The following is a 24,111-nucleotide window of genomic DNA, read 5'->3' as shown; positions in this document are numbered from 1 at the left end:
CAGTGATATAGTGGCTTTTAGGCTCCACAATAGTAGATGCTTGGAGGTGGCAGTTAGGAGCCAGTCGTCTAGATACGGAAACACCTGGAATCCTAGACTTCTCAGGTGAGCAGTCACGACCGCCAAACATTTGGTGAACACCCTGGGGGCTGTGGTGAGACCAAAGGGCAGCGCGCGGAACTGAAAATGACTGCCTCCTATGCTGAAGCGCAGATGTCTCCTGGACGCTTGATGTACCATGATATGGTAATAAGCGTCCTTGAGATCTATGGAGCACATCCAAACACCTTTCTCCAGCAATGGGAGAATGGTTTGTAGGGTGACCATTCGGAATTTGGACTTTTTGACTGAACGGTTTAGAATGCTGAGATCTAAAATGGGTCTCAAGTCCCCGGTCTTTTTTGGCACCAAAAAGAATCTTGAGTAAGTCCCTAATCCCATCTGGTCTGCGGGGACCGGTTGGATGACTCCTTTTTGCAGCAGCTTTGAAACTTCTGAGGCTGCAGTTTCCCGTTGACTGGGTGGCGGGTCCGGGATTTTTTTGGACTGAGGTGGAGAGTGAGAGAAAGGGATGGTGTAACCTCCGGCGATAATTCGAAGCACCCATCGGTCCTGAGTGATACCTTCCCAGGCTTTTAGGTGCCTCGAAAAATGACCCCCGACTGGCTCTGGAGCTGCACAGTCGGGCAATCCCTCAGGGACTGTGAAAGGCTGAAGAGCCACGAAAGGACTCATGGTCTCCAGTGTTGCGAGGGCCTCTGCCGCCTCTGGGACGGTGTCTTCCGGAAGAATTTCCCCCTCCCCTGCCTCTGGAAGGGGGATCATCCTGCTGAGAGGGGTAAGGCTTCTGAGATCTACGGAACCACATTTTCCCTCCTCTTTTAGCCTTGGGATAAGGCCGAAAGGGAGTGGAAAATCGTGCCCCTACGGCAGTCAGTGTCTTACCCTCCTGTTCGCAGCGGGTCAGTGTGTCCTTTACCTTGGGTCCAAACAGGGAGGACCCATCAAATGGGGCGTCGGCAAAGGAAGACTTAAAGGCCTCCGCGAAATGACACAGGCGGAGCCAGGCTTGTCTCTGTAGAGCAATGCCTGTACCCGCTCTACTCGCCTTCGGCCGCATAAGAAATGAGCCTCATGGACGAGTTTGAAATGGACGACAGTGTAGCCAGCTGAGAGCCAACCGTCTGGGCCAGCTCCTCAGGCAGGTTACCCAAGAGGGTATCAGAAAGTTCTTTAATCAGATCCTTCTGAAATCTGGTAAAGTGCGTAAGGTAGTTCAAGGACCTTAATGTAAAGGCCGCTGAACTTAGGGTGCGCTTTCCGTACCGATCCATGCTCCTAGACTCCTTATTAGGAGGATGGACGGACGTCGAAGCCTCTGCTACATCTTGCTGGGTAGCAGATGCCACCACCAAAGCATCTACAGCCACACCTTTAGTTAGGAACTCTTTTCCAGGGGGTGCCGAGAGAAACTTATTAGGACGAGCAGGCACCGGTTCCACAGAGTCTGGGTGTTCCCGCCCGACAGATCAAATCCAAGAGCTCGTCGAAGGGCGGAGACACCCAGGAGGCGGAGGGCTGAGCCCCGAAGGCCTTAAGGAACACCGACTCATCAGCAGAAGGGGGTTTGGACTGCCAGCCGCCTCGTTGTTTAAGGGCTTCCAGGATGTCTGCAAAGGAGACATCATCTGAGGACGACTTAGGGGACCCTTCTGCATCATCGAGATCAGTGTCTGATGTAAGAGACTCATCAGGGGAGTCAACGTGCTTCCTCTTGCACGATCGTTTCCTGGGGGGGTTCTTCCGAAGAAGCTTCAGAAGGACCTCCAGGAGGGGGGGAAATCCCAGTGGGGGTAACCTTAGGCCCCGGGGCTCCGCTGTCTAAGGACAGGGGGACTGCCAAAGACCCAGTCTCGGTATGCAGGGAAGGAGCTGGGGAGACCGTGGAGGTAGCCAAAGATGATTTGGCTAACGCACTCCTCATAGCCCTGAAGGCGGGACCACCAGAATCCTGGGAGGGTCCCACCTCCTTGGCCACGATGGTAGACGGCACTCCCGCAGCCGACGCACCGAGAGGAAGACTTGGGACCGAAAACATCAGTCCCGAAGCATCCCCCCCGGGGCCGACGGAAGAAGTCCGCGTACCGAACTCCGACTCAAGAGCCGGAGTTGGAGTAAGGGTCGGGCCCGACCCTAAAACCTCCACCGGTTCCACCACCGAAGCCGAATGGGCTGGAGCCGAAACTAACTTTTGGAACACCGGAGACTGGAAGAGTCTTAGGAGCACCCTGTCGATGTCCGAATCAGACATCCTGGAGGATCTGGACGATACCGATCGGGTCCGAACCGATTTCTCCATCGGCTCGATAAGACTAGGGGACCGGCTCCGAATGGATTCTATAATTATCGGTTCCGAGGGAGATCTCAAGGCAATTTCCCTCGGTGCCGATGAGGACTTCGGTGCCGAAGGGGAAGAGTCTGAGCCGGCAACCTTCATCGGCTCCAATATCAGTGGAGCCGATGAAGGTGACCCACCTCTCGATGTCCCAGTCCTCGGCTCCTAAACCAAAGGGGTCGAGACTGGAGGCATCGAGGCAGACTGTTCCGCCCTCGGCTCCGAAGTCCGTGGAGCCGATGGAGAAGCCTGCCTAGGTTTTTTGGCAGTCGGTTCCGACAGACTGGTCAGAGCCGACGCTTTTTTCTTTTTTGAAGGAGAGGAAGATGAAGATAAAGCCTCCTCGAAGGAAGGCTTTATCAAACCTTTTAGGATTAATTTGTTCTTCCTCTCCTGGAGGACTCTTGATGAAAAGGCGTGACACACGCTACATGACTCTTGTAGGTGCTTGGCGCCTAAGCAATAAACGCACGAGGAGTGGTCGTCCGTTATGGACATCTTATAACCACACCTCGCGCACTTTTTAAACCCGGTGGGTCTATGTTCTTTTGACATGTCTACAAATAGAAAATGCACCAAAAACTAGTATTTTAAAGTTGAAAGAAATACAAAGTTTTTTTTTTTTTTTTTTTTGTTTATCACAATACAGTTAACAAAAACACAGAAAGAGAGGGTCAAGACCCTCTAACTTAAACGGGTACTTGACCCACAAAACAAACGCTAGAATAGCAAATAGCAAAAGGGGAAGGCCCCTCTAACTAAAATGGGAAACCTTCCCTGACGAAAAAAACACAAATTCCTCAATAAAAATACGCAAAACACACTCGTATCACAACAATAGCTGTTAAAACAGCTTTTGGGTTCAAAACAAGCAAATTCCTGACAGGAAAAGCCTAAATAAAGTAGTACTTAGCCCAGCCAAGTTGAGACCACGTCTTAGCTTGTAAGCAGCAAACGAGATCTGGGGGATTAGTGGTGGAGCATCCTGGGATAAGAAATAGCTCAGCCAATAAGAGGCCTCGCTCTATAGCATAGCGTGCCGAGTCGGAGCCGAGGGATCGGCTCCGAGCCCATCAGTACAGAATGTAGGCGAGATAGGATCACATAACATCACATGTTAGGCCCCAAACACACACACAACCCTAAAGGAACCATGAAGGAAGGGGGGAGGCAAATGACAAAAAATAGAGAGTTAAACTAGTGAGGGTTTTTACAAAAAAGGGACCTGTAAACACTCACAACCAAAAAACAGAAAAGAGAGGAAAAGGGTAAATTTTTTTCTCACAAACGTCTCTAACGCCTGGAGCTGTAGATCAAGCTGCTGTTGGATAACCACGGCAAACTAGATCTGAGGTCAGTCAGGGTTGGCAGGGGATTATGGGTACGGGGAGGAGCTTGGAGCTCGGATCTAAAGCTGTTGAAAACTGCCGGGTCAGATCCGAATCCCATAGGTTGCTGCACAAATGAAGTTAAATACTTCAGATCATATGTTTCCCAGTCTATATCTGTGTAGTTGAAGTCGCCCAGGAAAATGGTGTGGGGTTTAATGCTAAGTAACAATAGTTCATTTATGTAGATGGAATGGCATTCTTGGGTCATAGAGGGAGTTTTATAGCTCACCCGGATATAGTAAGGACTTTACTGAAGCCAAGCCGAACATGAAGAATCTCAAGGGCATCATGCTGACCCTTGATGTGAGTCTTTTACATATGAATATTGAGTCACCCCCCCACCCCCACCCTTCTTCCCTTACTGTGTAGTAGCTGGTCTAAATATGTGGAGGACATTGTAACCTTGCACTGCTGTATTGCATTGCATTGTATTGTATTTCCTGCCAAATTAACCCATGTCTTAGTTACCATTCAGATGTTTATGCCCTCCAAGCTTAACAGGTCTTGCAATGAGTAGGGCCTTTTGTTTAGGCTCCTAGAATTGATTAGCAGTACTTTTATATTTAAAAAAGTGAGATGAGGTTAAGAAGTAAAAAGCATTATTTAGATGAAAAGACAAATGTTAAAATACTGCAAAATAGGAAGGAGGAAACGGAATCTCACAGAAGAGGAGCAATTGCAGAATGCTATGCAGAATGCTAAGCAGAAAATAAAGGATTAACTCGATAGTTGGTATGAGTTTAGAAAGATTGCTGTTAAGCAACTGCTTTTTGATAATAGCACCAGAGCACAAACACTTTTAGTGCAACAACTCAGGCAACAGAAAGTAGAAAGGACTGTTGCCAAGCTTAGGGAGTCTATAACAAGGACAATAACAAGAGATCATGTAGAGGTATTAGAAATACTTCAGAAATTTATGAAAGTATGTATAAAGCAGAGAAATATGGAGATCAAGAAAAAGTACAGATGGAAAGGTTCATGGAAGAATTAAATATGTCAAGGTTAGAGGTAAATGAGCCTCAATTACTAACAAAATAGGAGGAGATTAGATAAAAATGGTGATGTGTAGCCAATCCAGAGGAAAGTCTCCAGGAATAGACGGCAGTCCTGTGGAAGTTTGGAAGTTGGAGAAAAAAAAATGATGAAAATCTGGAAGGTTTTGTTTAACAGTTTTTTAAGAGGAGAAGCATCAACATTCTGGAAAAAGTGGTGGTGGCTGTAATACCTAAAAAGGGTAAACATCCATCAGATCCAGCTTCATACAAGGTCATTTCAATTCTAAACCATGATTATAAAGTGTTTGTCTTTAATGGCTGAAAGAATGGCAAAGGTGATGCCAAAATTGATAGATATGGATCAGTGTGGTTTTGTGGGGGGAAGGAGAGGCAAACATTTGACAACATTAACAGAACACTGTTGATTCACAAGGAAGTCGAATGTAAGAAAATACCACTGTTGTTGGTGGGTCTTGATGCAGAGAAAGCATTTGACAGAGTAAACTGGGAGTTTAAGAGTATGGCAGTGGAAGCATTTGCATTCTCTGATAAAATTTTAAAGGTTGATTAGGAGGATATATGGGTGATCAGAGGTGAAAATTAAAGTGGGTGGGCACTTCTCTGATAGTTTCTGTTTGAGCAGGGGAACCAGGCAGGGGACTGTCCTCTTTCCCTTTCGTTATTTGTATTATATTTAGAGCCATTGGCAAAGAAAGTAAGAGACTCAGAAATTCAAGGAGATAATTGGTATGTTAGTCAAGAAAAGCTGGCTCTCTTTGTAGATATTATTTTACACCTGATAAAAAACAGAAAATGACATTTCAGAATTGTGGAACAATTTGAGGCAGTTTCATATATTTTCAGGGGGTCTATATTAGAACACCGAACATTCAAAATGTAGAGTGTTCTAAAATCGAATTCTAGCAATTGAAAAAAAAAAAAAAACATTGAACATTCGGAACAGCAAATTTTTTCCTAGGGGAAAACATTTGCTGTTCCAAAACACACACACACAACACAAGCACACCAAACAAACAGCAATCCACACACATACACCTAAACTCTTACACCTAACCCTACACTAAACTGTACATACACCACTAATTATCCACTTACCTTAACCCAAACCCTAACCCGAAGGTCCGTCACTATCGCACAGTCACCTCACCCGTGCCTTAACCCTAGCTCACCTAACCTGCCCTAACCCACACGTCCACACAATCGCACACTTACCTGACCCGTGCCCTAACCCTAACTCACCTAACCCACCCTAACCCACACGTCAACACAATCGCACACTTACCTGAACCCGACCCGTAACTTTCCACCAGAGCACTGAAAATACTAAAGCAACAGAAACGGAAAATTTGGTTTCCTGTTACTTCGATATTTTCAGCGTTCGCTGAAAATGGGTCGATATTAGAACATGCGACATTTCAAATGTTCGGTGTTCTAATATAGACCCTTTTCAGGATACAAAATTAATGAAGCTAAAACAAAGGCAATAGCTGTAAATTATGTATCCACACACAACTTGGTTCAGCAATATCCATATTTATGAGGACACAATAAAATTAAGTATTTAATAGCATGGATTAAAAAGTATTCTGGTGCAGTAGCTAAGGATATGTGGAAACAGACTAAAAAATAAGTTATGTACTCACCATAACGTTCCATGTGAGTTGTTCCATCTCGCCTTTATTCTTCACTGATGGGTTCGGAGCCAATCCTCTGCTCTGACACAGCCGACTAGCAAGCTCAAGGTTCTCTAGTAACTCGAGACCAAACCCCTTATCCCACAATGCACTGCTGGAATTACCTCAGATCTTGTTTGCTGCGTACCATATAGAAGTACAATAATTATTCTGCCTAAGAATGAAGACGCATTGAAAAACCAGGATGAAGACAGCCTCAAGGTCAACTGCCAGCCAGGAGGGGGAAGAAGGGAGGGACGTGAGAATGAAGGCGACATAGAACAACTGACATGGAATGTTATGGTGAGTACATAACTTCTTTATGTGAAGTTGTTCAACCTCGCCGTTCATTCTTCACTGGTGGGTAGCGTCCCTAGCACCCTGATCTTGGGTGGCTCACAGAAGTACACTCTTCAGAACTGTAGAAACAAATGAAGCCCTGTCCCTGGAGGCCGTATCCACTTTGTAATGAGTTATAAAAGTGGGAAGATTAGACCATGTGGCTGCTGCACAGATGTTGTCCAAAGGTAATTTGGCTTGAAAGGCTGAAGAGGTAGAAACTGCTCTGGTTGAATGAGCCTTTACCTTACTAGACAAGGGCATGTTATGACAAGAATGTGTAGGTGATACAATCCGACAGCCACTTAGGATTGTTTTAGCAACTGGTTTACCTTTCCTGGCCCCCGAAAAAGACACAAAAAGCTGATCTGATTTCCTAATGTCTTTTGTTCTGTCCAAATAAAATCTAAGTTGTCTATGAACATCGTGTTTGTGCAACATGTATTCCAATTTGTTGGTATGATTAGGGAAGAAAACGGGCAACTCGACTTGATTAATGTTAATCTCAGAACATTACTTTAGGCAAAAAGGATGGATTTGTCCTGAGAGATACTCTATCAGCATGGAAGACCATATAAGGGGGCTTGATGGATAGGGCTTGGAGCTCTGACACTGTGGGCTGAAGTGATGGCTACTAAGAAGATAGTTTTCCATGACAGAAATTTTAGTTCACAAGATGATGCAGGCTCAAAAGGAGGAAGAATGATACAAGATAACATAAAATTCAAATTCCAGGGGGAATAAGGTGTCTTCACTGGAGGCCTCATGTGAAAGGAACCTTTTAGAAAAGCCTTAGACAATTGGTAAGCCATAATATTCAACCCATTGATTCCTAGATGGAAATTAGATATAGCAGCTAACTGCACTCGCACCGTAGCAGCCGCTGCTCCTTTGTTGAAGATTTCTGTCAAGAATTGTAAGATAGAAAACAATGGCACTTGGTAAAGGTCAGTGTTGTGGGAAGAAGCCCAAATGGAAAATCTCTTCCACTTTCTACGATACAATTTTCTAGTGGAAGGTTTATGGGAAGCCAACAAAATTTGACTAGTGTCATGGGAAAGATTATAGAGCCTGGCTATGCGGGGAATTGGAGCAGCCAAGTGGTTAGCTTCATTGTCTGCAAGGATGGATGAAGATCCCCTGACGGATGTGTCAACAAGTCTGGAACCAGGTCCAGGATCCATGGATCTTCCAGAATGTGATGGTAAAAAAATGGAAACCAAATCTGCAGAGGCCAATGAGGGGCTATAAGGATGATCGTCCGTCCCAGCGATTTTGCTTTCAGTAAGAATTTGGGTATCGGGGGAATTGGTGGAAAAGTGTAGAAGAGACCCGGGACCAATCGTGGACAAGAGCATCCCTCGGGGAGTGACCTGGCATGGGAATCAGGGCAAAATAGCGTCTGCATTTGTTGTTGATGTGACTGGCGAATAGGTCGCAGGAAGGCTGGCCCCATTTGTGGAAAATCCTGTCCACAATCTCTTGTTTGAGGGACCATTCGTGGGGCAATAAAATAGCTCTGCTCAGTCTGTCCGCTATGATGTTGGATTTGCCCAGGATGTGAGATGCTAACAGCGCTGGGATGACACTGCCATACTCTGAGGGCTTCTCAGCAAAGGGGATAAGACTTGGTACCGCCTTGCTTGATCAGATACCAGACCACTGACATGTTGTCTGTCCGTATTGCAATTGTCCCTAGAGGAAGAGAGTCCTGAAAGTATTGCAATACTAGAAGTAGTGCTCCCATCTCCAGAACATTGATATGCAGATGTGATTCTTGATCTGTCCATGTGCCTTGGGCAGTCTTTCCCTGAAAAAGCCCCCCCCCCCCACCCTATCAGGGAAGTGTCCGTGGTCACAGTGGCAACTGGAGGGGGGAGCATGAAGGGACATCCTATTGTGACATGAAGAGATGTCAACCACCACTGAAGATCCTTCTTGCAGGAATTCGTTATCAGGATCATGTGACTCTTTGGAAGTTCCTGGTAAGACCATTGCATGAAAAGACGCCATTGAAGGATTCTCATATGCATCCTTGCTAACGGGATCGCTAAAATAGCTGCCGCCATCAATCCTAGAACTTTCAATACCTCTGCAGCTGGTGCTCTGTTCTTTGATATCAGGGACATGATGTGTTGGCGAAGAATACAAATTCTTTGGTGGAAGACGAAGAGTGGTGGTTGACCGTTCTAATTCTGTCCCTATAAAAACGATATGCTGCGATGGCAACAAGGCAGACTTTTCGAAGTTGACTGTAATGCCTAGCCAATCTCAGAGTGTCAGAGTAGCCTCTCTCACTTGAAGAAGTTGATGCCTGGTGGTGGAGATAAGGAGCCAATTGTCCAAATACAGAAACACCTGGAATCCTAGATGCCTCGGGTGAGCCGTGACTACTGCCCTGCACTTGGTGAACACTCTGGGGGCTGTAGTGAGACCAAAGGGCAGAGCTCAGAATTGATAATGACTGGCTCCCAACTAGAAACGCAGGTAATCTCTGGATGGCCTGGCCATCTTTATGTGGTAGTACACATCCTTGAGATCAATTGAGCATATCCAATTGTCCTTCCCTAGAAATGGGAGTATGGACTGCAGTGTGACCATTCGGAATTTCTCTTCTCTTTTCTCACAAATTGGTTGAGTCTGCTGAGATCCAAAATGGGTCTCTAGTCCCCGGTTTTCTTTGAAACCAAAAAGATCTTGAGTAAGTTCCGAATCCTGTCTGGTCTGCCGGGACTGGCTGGATGACTCTTTTTTTCTAGCAAACGGTGTACCTGTATTGCTGCTTGTCCCATATGACTGGGTGGAACATCCAGGATTTTTTTGACGGGAATGGGCTGGGTGGAGAACAGTATGAAATACCTCTGGAAATGATACTTTGTACCCAACTGTCACTTGTTATATTTAGCCAGGCTTTTGGGTACAATGATAAGCGACCCCAACTGCCTCCAGAGTAGGACAGCCAGGCCTCCCTTCAGGAGCGCTGGTAGAACTGACCAGACAAGTGATCTCTGTCACCCTGGTGTTGTGGACCCCCTCTGCCGCGAGGGCGGCATCTTCCATTGAAACCCCCTCCTCTGCTTCTGGAGAGGGACTCTTCACATGTGTCTTGAAAGGCTCCTTGGGCTTTCCGGAACCACATCTTTCCTCCCCTCTGACCTTTTGGAAAGGGTCAAGTGGGGGTAGAAAAATGGACTCCGATGGCAGACAGTCTTTCCTTCTTGTTCACACCTGGTTAAAGTCTCCTTCACCTTTGGCCCAAACAAAGATGAGCTGTCAAATGGGGTATTAGTAAAGGAAGACTTGAAGGGTTCCACGAAGGAACAGAGTCACATCCAGGCATGCCTACAAAGAGTGATTCCGGTACCTGCGACTCTACTCGAACCATCAGCTGTGTAAGATACGAGATGCATGGATGAGTTGACTATTGAACTGCGGGTAGAGAGCTGAGTGGCAATCTTGACAGATACACTTGTAGCTACAGCACCTTGAAGAGTATCTCCCAACTCCTTAAGGAGATCTCTCTGCAGTCTGGTAAAATGCGTCAAATAGTTCAGTGATCTGAGTGAGAAAGTCGCTGAACTGAACATGCGCTTCCCATGTCTATCCATGATCCTAGATTCTCTGTTAGGAGGATGGATATACAAGGAAGTCTCAGACATTTCCTTTTTGGTGGCTGCCGCCACTACCATGGCATCAACAGGGACTCCCTTGGTCAAAAAGGACTTATCCACAGGTGCAGAAATAAACTTATTAGGCTTCCTAGGAACAGGTTCCATAGATTTTGGTGACTCCCACGCCCTACGAGAGACCAGATCCATAAGCTCATCATAGGGCAGAGATACCCAAGAGGTGGAAGGTTGAGACCCGAATGCCTTCAGGTGAACCAGCTCATCCTCAGTAGGGCTCTTGGACTGCCAATCACCCCTCTGCCTAAGAATTTCAAGAATCTCCGCAAAGGAGATGTCCTCAGAGGGGGATCTAGGGGACACATCTGATTCATCGAAGTCGGTGTACGATGTGAGAGACTCCTGGGGGGGGGGGTCCAAATGCCTCCTCTTGCATAATCTCTTCCTGGGAACCTCTTCAGGGGGACCTTCTGGAGAGGTCTCAGAAGAGCAGGGAGCGCCCTGTGGGGCTACCTGAGGCTCAGGGTCTCTACGCTTGGGATGACCGGAGGAAACAGAAACTGACACAGGCACTTTAGGGGAAGAAAGAGGCCAGACCTTGAGATAAGGAAGTCTTAGGAGACAACCGTCGCCTCATGGCTTCGAATGCACCTTGGCTCCGATGAGGAGGAGTCGACGAAGCCGCAATCTCCTCCTGCACCGAAGCCATGGGCTATAAGCCTGAGCTCACCAGAGCCGTGGCCTCGAGAGGAAAGAGTCGGCATCGACAAGTCGGTGCGGCTATCCTCCCCGGACCCGACTGGACAGTGTCGGCTCCTAGAGTCCCCGGTCAGCACCAAGAACATTCGAGCAGATGGAGCCAATGACATTGGAGCAGGTGTCGGCTCCAAGGGATCCACAATCATCAGGTCGGCCTCCTCTGGCTCCGAAGGTCAGGTATGGCTCGGAGGAGGAGCAGACAGTTCAAGAGCAGTGGTCTTCGGCTCCAACAGTTGTGTCTGAGCCGGCAGCAATTTAGCTAGGCCTGGTGCCTTTAAGAGTTTCTGAACCAGCCGGTCCATATCCAGATCAGAAAGGCTGACAGAGGACCTGGAGGAGTGAACAGATGGGGCCGATTGGAGCAGCATGGATGGAGGTTTTTCGGCAACCGGTTCCAGAGCAATGTCCCGGTTCCGAAATGAACAGACTGTTGGCTCCGAAGGCTGTAGAGCCGAAGTCACCACACTTTGACCTTTTTCCTTTTTTAGACCTGGGATTCAGAGGAAGATTTGAATGATTTGCTGGCCCCATCCCATGGTCAGACAATGCCTCAGAAAAAGGGTGTTTGATGATACCCCTATCAATTAACTTCCTCTTCCTTTCTGCAAGCACTCTGGTGGAAAAGGAGTGACAGATACTGCATAACTCTTGCAGGTGCACCTCATCCAAACGGTTAACACACTGCACATGGGCATCCGTGACGGACATTTTCTGTCCACAGTCTGGGCATTTTTTAAACCCAGACTTTGGATGTTTATCTTTTTCTTCAGACATTTATAATTTCCACTAAAATGGAACACACTGTTTTAGAAATCTAACTAACTCACACAAAACACACGTAGCCCAAAAGGGGCAACTAACAGCTACATCAATATAAACAGGATTAAGTAATCAAACAACAAGAGTCCCAAACAGGGAACACTGACTAACAACTATAAAAAGAGATCCTAAGGCCAGTGGGCCGAAGGCAAAGAAAGATTTTACTGAGGAAAGGGCATTGAATACAGAAAACAACTATCTACTAGTATAACTTGCTGAAAGTTGAAAACTCCCAATAATAGTCTCGAGCAATGCTGGAAACCAAGAGATCCGTACCGCAGCAAACTAGATCTGGGCTAATTCCAGCAGTGCATTGTGGGATAAGGGGTTGGGTCTCGAGCTACTGGAGAACTTTGAGCTTGCTAGTCGGCCGTGTCAGAGCCGAGTATCGGCTCTGAACCCATCAGTGAAGAATGAACGGCGAGATTGAATAACTTCACATTAAAAGATAATACAAAAACTAAGTAATTATAAACTCTATTATATGGATATGGACAGCAAGATACAAGCAGTAAAATTGCTTTTAATCCCTTTAGTTTTATACACAGGTCAGGCATATTTTTATCCACCAGAGGAGAAGTTGTGGATAGCAATTAATAAAGATCTGAAGGATTTTATGTGGGAGGGGAAGATGGCAAGAGTTAAGTGGGATAAGCTGATTCTTCCACTTGAACAAGGTAGTTTGGGATTACCAAATTTTAAGGGTTATTTCAGAGCTGCACATTTAAGGCTCCTATACATAGCACAAGTAGAAACCTATAATTAAAAGTGGAAAGGGATGATGATGAAACAGAGGTGAAGCTCAATAAAGGAGAGACTGGGATTTTGGATGCAGATCCTTAAAGAGAATAACAGTAATCATACAGAATATTATATTCAAAAAGTATCAGGAAGTATTCCAAGAGCTAAGCCAACATGGGAATGGAGAAAGGTGATTCTGCCAATAGGATAACTCCAAACAGGGTTTCAGACAATAGGCAAGAGGGGGCTGAAATTTACTGGTGAAAACTGGCAAGAGAGGGAAAGGTAATAGAATGGGAAAAGGCCAAGAATTTATTCAGACTGCAGGCTAGAGATTGCCTTCCTTATCAAGTATTGATATCAGAGTGCAGACAAACAGAAATAAGTAGGGGGATCCTAAGCAAAAGACCAGCACTGGAAGAGGTTTTTATTAGAATCTAGAGCAGAAGCTGCTGTTAAAAAACGAATAATTATATTGCATGATAACTAGAAGAATCAACCAGAGGATGTTAGAAAGCATTGGAAAGAGTGATTGGATAAGCAATTCACAAAGAAACAATGGGAGGGGATATATGTACATCATCCAAATAAGCAACAAAGCCTAGGAGTTTTAGGGTCTTTGCTTGAAAGGGTTTACATAGGTATTTTTATACCCCAAGTAAACGCCAAAGACATTTTCCAACAGTAGACAGCAAATGTTGGAGATGTGATGGGGAAGAAACAGGTAATTGGGAACATATTTTCTGGGAGTGTAATGAGTTGGTAGACTTTAAAGATTTCCTGCAGACAACTCTGTCAGAGATGCAAATTGGTGTAACTAAGGAAATGAGTTTTTTGAGCTATGATACAGAATCGGAATTGCCAAGACACAGTAAGGTCTTGCTGAGTCTAATTATGGTGGCTGCCCAACAAGCAGTTACTAGAAAATGGAAGTTAGTCTAAACCAACTTTACTAGAAGTAGTGAATATATTAACAGAGATAAAACAGCTGGAATTGGGATTGTTAGAAAAAGGTAGGAGCAATAGATGCAGAGGAGGAACAAGGCTTAAAAGACAGAATTTGAATGAGCTATGTAATCTTTGACTGACAATGACTGGATAGATTATAAGTGATGTATAATGTTTGCAACTACGGTTGTGTCAATATGGTTTGTGATGTATAATGTTTGTAACTAAAATGATGCCAATATGGTTTGTTTTCATTTATATAAATGTATGATTACCTATGTCATATGTGTTAATTTAATAAAGGTATTTCGTGGTAAAAAAAAAAAGCAGTACCTTTATATTCTCCTTAGTTAGTTTTGCTATGTCAGTAGGTTGATCCATTTGGCATTGCCTATATAAAAAGGCACTATGGTGGTGGACAATGTTGTAGCCAATGTACAAAAGCCCAGAGGGGATGGGTGCAGACCATCCCCGACTAAGCAGTGTGGCCAGTTATTTTTATCCTCCCAGCCTAACAGACATGGTACCTCCTTTGAATGACACTCAGTGCTAAGTCAATTATTGAAGTCAATTAATTTTTGCTTGTACTGAGATATCATCCTTGGAGAAAGAAGAATGCTGCTCAGTGCTGGGTTCATACCTGCCTAGGAAACAGTCCAAGATCTCAATCAAGTCTCTCTCTTCATACAGCCCAGGGAGGTATGTCTCAAGTTGTTTACACCCACATGTACTATGACAGAGTCATAATGGTCTTTGTTGTTCAAGGACTTGAGTGCATATGTGATCTGTCAAATCATGACACACCAGACAAGCAACTGATTGTCGCCCTTTCTTTACTCAGCCTGGTGAGTGGTGAATCTGTATTTCTTACTATGGCGTTACAAATGACAAAAATATTTGATTGGGTGGATGACTGGTCTTAAGGGTTTGACATCTGAAACCGTGTGACCCCAGTTTGTATGTGAAATGGTAGGCTTCTATCATGTTGCAGGCATGAAATGTTACTGGTGGTGCTTAATGTCCATGCTTAATACCCATGTTTCATTCCCACATACCTGTGGATATGTTTTCTAAGCTAGGTGGCGGATGAAGACATATGTGCACCTACCGATTAGATGGACCTTGTAGAAAATCACTCTATGTAAGCTACTGTTGTAGGTTTTACATGTCCCAGATGTGGTAATTCTGGTAATCCTGGTGACTGCCTCAGTGATGCACAGACACATTGTAAGTAATACCCTGTGTATTGTACATTACCTGCTAGATGGTGGAATAGAAAGCCCTTCCAGTTCAGATATGCATGACACTGTGAGGATCAAGCAGGGCCTTGCTAGCAATGTGAGTGTTGCCAATGGTCTCTAGAGCCTCAGGGAAATGGGCTGTGTCAGAATGCCCACATAATAGTGTTTCTCTCCTTTGCTATTCATGGGAAGCACATATGTCCTCTGTTTGCTGCAACATCAAGCCAAGAAACTGGTATAGATTCATGAGGCCAAGATCTGTGAAACTCCTACTGTGTCCTTTGTCAGAAAATGGAAATTCCCCATCACAAGGATGGGTAAAGGTGCACAGACATTGATGTCCATGAGAATGAACATTCCATGTATCTCACATTATTCTATGCAAGGATACCACAAGTCTACAAGCTCCCATATGGTATTGCAGTCTACACAATAGTTGTTAGCTGTGTTCCCACTATGGATGGGATAGAAGATGAGCTACTGATGGGCCCATCTGCAATGTAGTGGATGTTGGCACACAAAGTCATAGTTACTGCCTACAAAATCAGTCAGTAACAAATCCTATTCATTAAGTACAGGGCTAGTCTTAGCATCTAAATATGAAAGTGAACCTTTTTAAGAAAATCGCAGTGCTCAGAGTAGCTTATCACAGCGGCTCATGAGTCTAATTTTATATGTTTCTGAACCATGTAGTCATGTTTGATGTTGCCATTGGCACTCCTTTTCGTAATGCCTCTCAAATGCATGCCATTATTCACTCATATACACATGCATACCATGCTGTGCTCTTGGTAAAGTGATTGTAGTTCATGTCTTTGAATTGCCCCCCTCATCTCGCTATTTCACCTAATGTTGCTTGTTTCTGAATACCCCCACAGTTTTAGCAAATATTACATTTCATTTATGACTGGTCATCACTGAACACGACTGGTTTTAGTAGGTCAATTCTGAAGCAGTCTATATACCACAGAAGTCCTTAATTTGTTTTAATAAATGTATTACTTGTAATCTGCTTCTGTTTGCATTTTTGTTGTTTACTTCATTAGGTCTTTTTCCCAATTTATTCTAGACATTAAAACCATTGTTATGAGCTATGTAGCTACTACCTTTGGAAATATAGCAAAACACTACACTCCATGGAGTTAATTTGGTAAACATACTTGTGTATTCAAGCACAGATTTCATTTAGTAATTTGCTTTTGTAAACAGTGCAAATAACTGTTATGTTTAATTATTACATTAATCACCAAAGCTGCTTCATTTAGTACGTACAAAGAAGGTAAAATCTGTCTAAAGCAGAAAAATTCATCTTCACTAAACTTGCCCTGCTGTTTAGCTGCATTTCTATGCATGTTATAGGGCTTCTTTGGATGGTTGATGCTTTTTAAATTTTATTGAATGATAGATATGACAGTACCTGTGTTAGTTAAGGATCTGTTTTATCTATCCCAGCAGGGACTGCACTGTCTCATTCAAAAAGTTGTACAAGACGTGGGTGCCCTCTTGAGCTTTGTGGTGAGGAAGATCCACCTCTGGAAAAGACAACAGCAGCTGTCTGGAAATGGAGCACCTTTCGATGACAATCTGCTATCCATTCAGGAATGGTGAGGTGTTAAACGAGATATATTTCAGAAATTTGTGATGGAGAATTCAGTTAATTAGTATTATTTATTTATTTATTTGACATTTGGTTACCATGAAAGTCTGACTGGATAGGAAGCCAATTTTCAGTGGAGGCCAGGGGAGAAAAGCTCCAAACAATACAGAGAAAAAAAAAAAAAGAAAAATAACATACAAAGTAATTTTAACAATAATGAGACAATTTAAATAATCATGTATAAAATTTTCATGAAGTTTCAAAACAATACAGAGAAAAAACACACAAAGTAATTCTAACAATAATAAGATACTTTAAAAAAATGCATAAGAATTGTCATGAAAAGAAGACAAAGAATAATATCATTTATAAAACAAGTAGGGGTGCATTTGCATAACCTCTGGCATGAATGTTTGAGATGTGCAGTATCATACTGATACAGAGGTTTTCATATTTGTATTTAGACATATGTTTATACATGTGAAGCAGAAGTTTCTGTAGATAAGTTAAATAGGAAAGTTGCAGAAGGAAAGTTTTAGGGAGAGAAAAGAGCCTGAAAATGACATTGTTAGCGGCATAAACTGCAGAAAAATGTTAGAGGGAGCGAAAGAAATTAAGAGTTGAGGAAGAAAAATAAGTGCAATTTGTTAGGAGATGTAGTTAGTTTTGGTTAGAGGCTTAGAAGAAGAAGAAATGTATAAAGTATGTAATAGAAGGTAAAAGACATGGTAGAAAGGGGTGAAATAATGGTGGGGGAGGGGAAACTTTTAGTTATGTACTCACCATAACTTCAGATGTTTGGGATCCATCTCGCCTACATTCTGACTGATGGGTTCGGAGCCGATCCCTCGGCTCCGACTCGGCACGCTTATGCCAAAGAGCGAAGTCTCTTATTGGCTGAGCTTACTATATCCCAGGATGCACCACTACCAGTCCCCCAGATCTAGTTTGTCCGCATACATGCACACATGCATACCCTGCTTATATAACATCGTCAGATGAAACAAGATAAAACAGTAGAACTCAAAACCGTTCAATCTCTTCTGATCTCCAAGGCAGGGAGAAGGAGGGTGGGTATTAGGAATGTGGCGAGATGGATCCCAAACATCTGAAGTTATGGTGAGTACATAACTAAAAGATGTTATGTGATCCTATCTCGCCTACATTCTGACTGATGGGACAGCGTCCTAGCACCTGAATCCTGGGTGGCTCACTGGAAAACACTCCTGAGTACCGTGGAACCAAATGATGCTCGTCCTTTAGATGCCACATCCAATTTGTAGTGGGAAATGAAAGTGTGCGGATTGGACCAAGTAGCATGGCACAAATTTCCGATATAGCGAGCTTGGAATGAAAAGCTATAGAAGTAGCCATAGCTCTGGTAGAATGAGCTTTGATAGATGTTGTAAGTTGCTTATTTAAGAAGAATAAGCCTGAGTTATGCAATCTCTGATCCATTTTGAGATAGTAGCTTTTGTGATGGTTTGGCCCAATTTATTATCTGAGAAGGACACAAACAACTGGTCTGACTTACGAAGTTGCTGAGTCCTGTCTAAATAGAAGCGTAATTGCCTGTGAACATCCAATTTATGGAGAGTGTATTCTGCTTCATTGGAGAATTTTGGAAAGAAAACTGGTAGCTCTAGAGATTGTTGGAGACAGAAACTAGAACAGACCTTTGGGACAAAGGATGGATTAGGCCTAAGTGATACTCTATCCTTGTGGAAAATCAAGTACGGTGGCTTAATAGACAGGGCTTGAAGCTCTGAAACTCTTCTTGCAGAAGTAATTGCAACTAAGAATGCAGTTTTCCAAGACAGATATTTTAACTCGCATGTAGCAGCCGGTTCGAAAGGGGAGATGTTAATGCAAAGCACCAAATCAAGATCCCACGGAGGTGCAGGATGAAAAATTGGTGGTCTTAATAGGCTCGCACCTTTAATGAAAGTTTTGCATAGTCTGCTGCTCATCAAAGGAGGATCCATGGATTCGTGGAATTTAGAGATAGCCGCTAGTTGGACTTTAATAGTTGAGACAGAAGATCCCTGATTAAACAGGGATGTTAAGAATTTCAAAACCTCTGGGACAGGAGCAGTGATAGGGTCTAAGCCCTTGAGTTGAGCTCCAGATAGCAAACCTCTTCCACTTACTGAGGTACAATTTGTTAGTGGTGGGTTTGTGGGCCAAGATAAAATGTGAACAACTTCCGGGTCTAGTGTGTGCCTTCTAACTAAGGTCGGAAGTGGAGGAGCCAAGCTGTCAATTTCAAAGATTGAAGGGACTGATGCCGATGTCCCGACTGATGGATTAGCAAGTCCGGAATTAGGTCTAAAGTCCACGGATCGTCCACTGCATGCTTCTTCAGGTAAGGAAACCATACCTGACGAGGCCAGTATGGGGCAATCAGTATCATTGAAGACCCCAGTTGAGAAGCTTTTGAATAACTTTGGGAAGAAGTGGAATTGGAGGAAAGGCATAAAGTAGCCCTGTTGGCCAAGGTTGTGCTAGAGCATCCATGGCTGGTACTCCCTGATGTGGGATCAAGGAGAAGAACCTTTGGCACTTGGTGTTTAGTGGAGTTGCAAATAGGTGCAGCACGCGTCCCCATCTCCTGAAAACCTGAGCTGCTACTGTGTGGTTTAGAGACCACTCGTGAGGAGAGAGAATTGTCCTGCTCAATTTGTCTGCCAATATATTTGACTTTCCCGGGATGTGGGTCGCTACCAAGAAGCGGTTGGTAGCTACAGCCCATTCCCACACTCTCATGGCCTCTCTGCAAAGGGGGTATGATCTGGTCCCTCCTTGTTTGTTCAGATACCAAACCACCGACATGTTGTCTGTGTGGATGGCGATGATGCCCTGAGGAAGAAACTTGTGTAAGGCTTGTAGGGATAGAAGTACAGCCCTCATCTCCAACACGATGATGTGGAGAAGAGCTTCGTCTGGAAGCCAGGAGCCCTGAACTAGCCTGCCCAGACAATGCCCCCCCCACCCTATCTGGGAGGCATCTGTCGTCAGGGTAACCACTGGAGAGGGAAGAACAAAGGGTTTTCCTTGATCCAAATTGGATGTCTGAAGCCACCAGCGAAGGTCCCTTTTGCATATTTCCGTAATCATGATGTGATGATTGAGGGAAGATCCTGAAAGGACCATTGAGTTGACAATAGCCACTGAAGAATCCTCATGTGTAATCTTGCCAGAGGAACTAAAAGAACCGTGGCAGACATTGAGCCTAAAACTTGTAGAACCATCCTGGCTGGGGCTTTGGATCTCGAGATCAGAGCTTGAACTTGGCCCTGTAAAGTTTGGATCCTTTCGGCAGGAAGAAAGACGCGCATCAATCTTGAGTCTATCTCTGCTCCTATAAACTTTATGCGTTGAGAGGGCAGCAAGACAGACTTTGACCAATTGAATGTAATCCCCAGGGTAATACCCAGGAGATGGTGGCTTTGAGGTTGTCCATTAGTAGATGCCTGGTGGTGGCAGTCAGGAGCCAATCGTCGAGATAGGGAAACACTTGGAATCCAAGACTTCTCAGGTGAGCCGTCACTACTGCCAAACACTTGGTGAACACCCTGGGGGCTGTGGTGAGACCAAAGGGCAGAGCGCAAAATTGGTAATGACTGACTCCCAGGCTGAAGCGCAGATACCTTCTGGACGCCTGATGTATCGGTATGTGATAATAGGCGTCCTTGAGGTCTATGGAGCACATCCAAACATCCTTCTCCAACAATGGGAGAATGGATTGTAACGTGACCATTCGAATTTGGATTTCGTGGACGGATTGGTTCAGTCTGCTGAGATCCAATAATGGTCTCAGGTCCCCTGTCTGTCTTGGCACTAAAAAGAACCTGGAGTAATTTCCTGATCCGATCTGGTCTGTGGGGACCGGTTGGATGACTCCTTTTTCTAGCAGCTTTAAAGCTTCTGCGGCTGCCATTTCCCTTTGACTGGGTGGTGGGTCCGGGATTCTTTTGGACGGTGAGGGCGAGTATGTGAATGGGATGGTGTAACCTCCGGCAATGATCCGAAGCACCCATCTGTCCTGAGTGATTGACTCCCAGGCTTTTAGGTGCTTGGCAACGACACCCGACTGGCTCGAGCAGCACAGCCGGGCAATCCCTCATGACGTGTGGGAGGCTGAAGAGCCACGAAAGGACTCGCGGTCTCCAGAATTGCGGGGCCCTCTGCCGCCTCTGGGACGGCGTCTCCCTGAAAAATTTCCCGTCCTCTGCCTCTGGAAGGGAATCTTCCTGCTGTTGGGAGAAAAACTTGCGAGATTTGCGGAACCACATTTCCCCCCTCCTTTAGCCTTGGGGTAAGGCCGAAAGGGAGTGGAATAACGGGCACCTACGGCAGATAAAGTTTTTCCCTCTTGCTCACAGCGGTAAGGGTGTCTTTAACCTTGGGTCCAAACAATGAGGACCCATCAAAGGGAGCGTCGGCGAAGGAAGACTTGAAGGCCTCCATGAACTGACACAAGCGGAGCCAGGCTTGTCTACGTAGAGCCACGCCTGTGCCTGCCGCTCTACCCGCCCCTTGCCGCATAGGAAATGAGCCTCATGGACGAGTTAGAAATTGGCGTAAGGATAGCCAACTGAGAGCTAACCGACTGGGCTAGCTGCTCAGGTAGGTTACCGAGAGGAATCTGACAACTCCTTGACCAGATCCCTCTGAAGCCTGGTAAAATGTGCCAAATAATTCAGAGACCTTAAAGTAAAGGCCGCTGAAGTCAGGGTGCGCTTCCGTACCTGTCCATACTCCTAGACTCCTTATTAGGAGGATGGACGGACGTTGAAGCCTCTGCCACGTCCTGTTGTGTAGCAGATGCCACCACCATGGCATCTACAGCCACGCCTTTAGTGAGGAACTCCTTCTCGGGGGGAGCAGACAAAAATTTATTTGGACGAGAAGGGACTGGTTCCACGGTATCTGGATGTTCCCGCCCTTGACAAACTAAATCCAGAAGCTCGTCGGGCGGAGACACCCAGGAGGCGGAGGGCTGAGCCCCAAAGGCCTTGAGGAGCACTGACTCGTCAGCAGAGGGGGGTTTGGATATCCAGCCGCCAAGTTGTTTGAGGATCTCTAAGATGTCTGCAAATGAGACATCATCCGAGGACGACTTCGGGGACCCCTCTGCATCATCCAGATCAGTGTCTGATGTAATAGACTCGGGAGTCCACGTGCTTCCTCTTGCACGATCTCTTCCTTGGGGGTTCCTCCGAAGACAACTCCGAAGAACCCTCAGGAGGAGGGGAACCCCCACTGGGGGTAACCTCAGGCCTCGGGGCTCCGCTGACTACGGACAGGGGAACTGCCAAAGACCCAGTCTCCACGCCCAGGGAAGGTGCCGGTAAAGCCGGAGAGATGGCCGAAGAGGACTTGGCCAAGGCACTCCTCATGGCCCTGAAAGCCGGACCCCCAGAATCCTGGGAGTGTCCGGTCTCCGGAGCCGTGATAGCCGACGGAAGTCCCGCAGCCGAAGCACCGAGGGGGAGGCTCGGAACCGAAAGCATAGGTCCCGAAACATCACCCCCGGGTCCAGCCGAAGAAGTCCGCGTACCAAACTCGGACCCGAAGGCCCGGGTTGGAGTAAGGGTCGGAGCCGACCCTGAGATCTCCACCGGCTCCAACAGCACCTGCTCCAACGGAGCCGAAGCAGTCGGAGGAGGAATGGCAATGGGGTGGGCCAAGGTCATCGGCTCCGAAGCCAACTGGGTCGGAACCGAAACAAATTTTTGGAAGACTGGGGACTGGAACAGTCTTTGGAGCACCCTGTCTATATCAGAATCTGACATCCTCGAAGACCGAGAGGAAACAGAACGGGTTCGAGACGGCCTCTCCAACGGCCCCAAAGGGCTAGGGGACCGGCTCCGAGGCGACTCGATGAGTATCGGCGCCGAGGGAATACACACACCAGATTCCATCGGTGCCGAGGTGGACTTCGGCGCCGAGGAGGAAGTGTCTGGGCGGGCGACCCTTGTCGGCTCCGAGAGCAGTGGAGCCGACGAAGGTGACCCGCCTCTCGATGCCCCAGCCATCGGCTCCGAAGCCAGAGGAGTCGATACTGGTGGCATCGAGGCAGACCGTTCCGACCTCGGCTCCGAAGTCCTTGGAGCCGAAGGAGAGGCCTGCCTATGTCTCTTGGTGGTCGGATCCGACGGACTGGTCGGAACCGACGCCCTTTTCTTTTTAGCCGGAGAAGGAGAGGATGCCAAGGCTTCTTCAAAGGAAGGTTTAATTAACCCCTTAAGAATCAATTTATTTTTCCTCTCCTGGAGGACCCTTGAGGAAAAAGCGTGACATACGCTGCATGACTCCTGCAAGTGTTTTGCACCTAAACAATACACACAGAGCGAATGATCGTCTGTGATAGACATTTTGAAACCACATTTTGAACATTTTTTAAAACCCGAAGGCCTAGGAGTCTGAGACATTATGGTAAACAATTTCAGTAACTTTGACAGGAAAAAATACAATTACTGATTTACTGATGACAAACCTAAAAAAATAGGCTTACAGTTATCGCTTAAGAGCGCAAATGACAGGGAACTCTGAAAACCCTGTAAAGTTTTAGAAGGGTTGACTGACCGGGAAGGCCCTAGATGAAGGGGGGCCGAAATCAAACTCAACCCAATCACACAACAAGTCTTCAACAATCCAAACACACACAATAAGAGCGTTAGCCGTTAAAACAGCTTTTGAGACAAAAAACAGCAAAAAACTGACAGAAAAAGTTAGTTAAAATAACTACTCAGCCCAGCCAGCTCGAGACCACGTCTTCGCAGGGAAGCGGCAAACGAGATCTGGGGGACTGGTAGTGGTGCATCCTGGGATATAGTAAGCTCAGCCAATAAGAGACTTCGCTCTTTGGCATAAGCGTGCCGAGTCGGAGCCGAGGGATCGGCTCCGAACCCATCAGTCAGAATGTAGGCGAGATAGGATCACATAACATCTAGGATGAAGAAGAAAATGGATGGTACGCATAGGGGAATGAGAGGGAAAGGGAAAGTGGACTGAAGAGTGATGGGAAAAATAAACTTAGCTAGAATTTGAACAGGGACAAGTATTTGCTAGTAATAGGTGATCCTTTAGTTTGAATTTGAACATTCTGAAGTTTAAGGTGTTTCTAATATCAAGGGGTAGTGTGTTCCATACATTGGTTAATGAATAAGAATATAAAGTTTGTCAGGCAGTTTTGTTTGGTTTATAAAATGCTAGGAGGAGGGTTTTTTTCTGTGCATAGAGCTAGGTTGGGTATATATGTTTGGAGTAAGGTATTTATGGCAGGACATGATTCAGAGTTATAGATAATTTTATGGATGATTGTCAAGTTGTAGGTAGTTGAGTTCTTGGGGGTGTTTTAGCCAGCTAAGGGGAAATATTAGAATGGGGAGCCTATAGCAAATTTGGCAATTCTATTGTAACATGATTATAGCTTAATTTTTATAGTAGATTGAAGGTTAGTTAATATAAGTGCACCATATAGCAAGGATGGTATTAAGTATGTAGTGGCTAATGTTCTTTTGGTGGCTTGCTCCATAAAATTCTTATATCACTAGAGCA

General features: G+C 45.5%; 1 protein-coding gene across 2 annotated transcripts in view; it reads left to right on the top strand.

Annotated features, from left to right (window-relative positions):
- The window catches only part of STAT6 (signal transducer and activator of transcription 6), a 2,965,055-nt gene that overhangs the window by 1,832,749 nt on the left and 1,108,195 nt on the right, over positions 1 to 24,111 (top strand). Inside the window, exon 8 of one of the 2 annotated variants that reach the window (XM_044083659.1) lies at positions 16,404 to 16,552. In XM_044083659.1, the coding sequence (XP_043939594.1) occupies positions 16,404 to 16,552 (149 nt within the window). Of the gene's footprint in view, positions 1 to 16,400; positions 16,553 to 24,111 lie in introns of both variants that reach the window. The other variant, XM_044083658.1, reaches the window with a different exon arrangement.

This window comes from Protopterus annectens, chromosome 9.part0 (assembly GCF_019279795.1).
Source record: "Protopterus annectens isolate FY-2018-M chromosome 9.part0, PAN1.0, whole genome shotgun sequence".
Taxonomy (NCBI): Eukaryota; Metazoa; Chordata; order Ceratodontiformes; family Protopteridae; genus Protopterus; species Protopterus annectens.
The sequence above is the reverse complement of the archived record's forward strand: the minus strand, read 5'-3'. Positions and strand labels throughout refer to the sequence as shown.